The 2509-nt window shown below is 45.2% G+C and overlaps 1 protein-coding gene across 1 annotated transcript; it reads left to right on the top strand.

Moving 5' to 3' along the window:
* The first annotated feature begins 1386 nt into the window (after nt 1–1386).
* On the top strand, nt 1387–2185 carry LOC136501523 (heavy metal-associated isoprenylated plant protein 20-like). Its single transcript, XM_066497048.1, has 2 exons — nt 1387–1615; nt 1705–2185. Exons 1-2 carry the CDS (start codon nt 1529–1531, stop codon nt 2071–2073), a joined length of 456 nt encoding a protein of 151 aa, XP_066353145.1. The 5' UTR covers nt 1387–1528; the 3' UTR covers nt 2074–2185.
* Nucleotides 2186–2509: the final 324 nt, after the last annotated feature.

Raw genomic sequence — 2509 nt, 5'->3', positions numbered from 1 at the left:
TATATATATATATATATATATATATCAATCATGTGGTCTCCTTTAGTTGACAAACATCCACAACAAGTCTAAAGTTCAGGATCTGAGTCAATAATATATATAGGCATTCTTCATAACTATTTCCAACGAATATTTTGTAAAGTTGTATTCTGTTGACCGGACATCATATATCTTTTGTATCATATATTATCATGGAGTACCCATACGTCCCCTCCCACCTCCCTCACCAACCTCTGCAAAATTAGTCCAAACATCTTTTTAAATTTGTCGCAGCGACAACAATAGCCTTCACATCCATCCCGGCCTAGCCTTGCGTGGGTTTATTTATTTATTGGTAACACGGCTCTTCCCTACAAAAGTACAAATACGTCACAGGGTAAGGACGTGAGGTCGAGGCATATATCTGTCAATGTCCATGCTGCTAGCTATATATATAGTAGAGATGATAGTTCAACTTATACAAAACTAAAGTGGAAATAATATTTTCATTTATCGCCCAAGTGCACATTATTACAAATTTTCTAGATAACTTTCGGAATGGGACTGCATACTTTGAGTGGATCAACGGAGCGTGTTCATAGTTCTCATACCCAAGTACTTCGGCGCCACAAGTGTAGGTGCATTCCGGCCGGTGTCCCTCCAAAACTGCCCTGTGAAGATCTTGACAAAAAAAAAAAAAAAAAAAAAAAAAAAATCTAATAGCGCATCTTCAGCAAGATCATTGACATAGACATGATTGGCATAATAGCGCATCTTAGAAAATATTGTGGGTGCCACCGAACTTGTGCAATGCTGCCGAGCTCCTGCCTTCTACTCCCGACTTGATTGATCAATATATATATAATAAGTGGAGACTTTTTGCACCCCCTCCCCCGCCCAATCCTTAAAACAAGTTACAAAGAAAGAAAAGGTTTGCAATAAACAGAAATCATTTATAACACCATAAAACATTACTGTAGATGGATGTTATATACACACACAGTTGAAAGTAAAAGACAAATGAAAGAATGCAGGCGCTAGTATTTGGTTCCTACGGATTAAGAGGAATTATTGGGAGATAACCTAACAGTGAAATTAATTTGAAGCATTTCCTAGAGATTGGTTTCAATTTATTTATAGGATCTACCACACATGTCTTTTACAAGACACGTACATCGTCAATAATGCACGGAGTCGGTAGGGTAATAATGAAACGTTTCGTTTCCTTGATTCATGCACACGTTTCAAGCAGCGTTTGGACCGGCCAAGAAGAGCTGTGCCTGTGCTATCAAATCATAATCAGACAGCCTATCAGGCAGGGCATGCAGTGGGCCACTCCTATACTCCTACTAGTAAAGGATGTCGGCCTCCACTGTATATATATAGCACCGTACCATCCTCCAGTTCCCTGCTTACTTCCATTGGCTTCATCATCCAATCCTTCTTCATCAGTCTTCACACAAGCAAGCTGCTCTGCTCTTCTGCTAGTAAGTAGCTAGCTAGCTAGCTAGTAAGGCGGTGGCGGCAGCAGCAGCAGCAGCATACACCCATGGGCATCCTGGACCACTTGTCGCACCTGTGCAGCATCACGGAGACGAAGGAGGCGCTCAAGCTCAGGAAGAAGCGGCCGCTGCAGGTACTGTCCATGTGCTTGCTTGTGCACTAGTTTTATTGGATGGATGGATCGGATCGGAGCTAGCGCCTCAAGCACGCTGGTGGTTGCAGACGGTGAACATCAAGGTGAAGATGGACTGCGAGGGTTGCGAGCGTCGGGTGAAGAGCGCCGTCAAGTCGATGCGCGGGGTGACGAGCGTGGCGGTGAACCCGAAGCAGAGCAAGTGCACGGTGACCGGGTACGTGGAGCCCGCCAAGGTGCTGCAGCGCGTCAAGGCCACGGGCAAGAACGCCGAGATGTGGCCCTACGTGCCCTACGCGCTCACCACCTACCCCTACGTCGGCGGCGCCTACGACAAGAAGGCGCCCGCCGGGTTCGTCCGCAGCGCGCCGCAGGCCATGGCCGACCCCTCCGCGCCGGAGGTCAAGTACATGAACATGTTCAGCGACGACAACGTCAACGCCTGCACCGTCATGTGAATGTGATCGATACCTCTCTCTGCTGTACGTCTGATGTAGTACATACATACATACTCTACTCCTATATTTTTGTGTGTATAATGTACGATATATATAGATCATAAGTATATTATCTGTGTTTCGTTCAAAAGACCAAGAGAACTAGGTAGGAACCACGGCGCAGACCGGCTATTCTGGCCACACAAATTCGTTCGGTACTCTCATAGTACATTCCTAGCATGTTTGTAATGAAATTCAGACCAGTGTCAGCCCCCATCCTGTCTAATTTGGAAACTGAATCCCTCAGGGATATAGATCCCATTTTAATTAACACTCTAGTTCTTCATAGGCTGCTTTTTATATATCCCCCCTAGATTTTATTCTCTCTTGGGTTCCAAATTACTAGGTCTGAGCTAGCTCTCACATCCCCCAAGCGGCAGGGTGATCACATCCATGG

This window comes from Miscanthus floridulus, chromosome 13 (genome assembly GCF_019320115.1).
Source record: "Miscanthus floridulus cultivar M001 chromosome 13, ASM1932011v1, whole genome shotgun sequence".
NCBI classification, from domain to species: Eukaryota; Viridiplantae; Streptophyta; class Magnoliopsida; order Poales; family Poaceae; genus Miscanthus; species Miscanthus floridulus.
The sequence above is the reverse complement of the archived record's forward strand: the minus strand, read 5'-3'. Positions and strand labels throughout refer to the sequence as shown.

Excerpts from the sequence above, each read along its gene's own strand:
- LOC136501523 (XM_066497048.1), top strand. The coding sequence starts at position 1,529 with ATGGGCATCCTGGACCACTTGTCGCACCTGTGCAGCATCACGGAGACG. Across the intron at positions 1,616-1,704 it reads GGAAGAAGCGGCCGCTGCAG|ACGGTGAACATCAAGGTGAA; the intron begins GTACTGTCCATG and ends TGGTGGTTGCAG.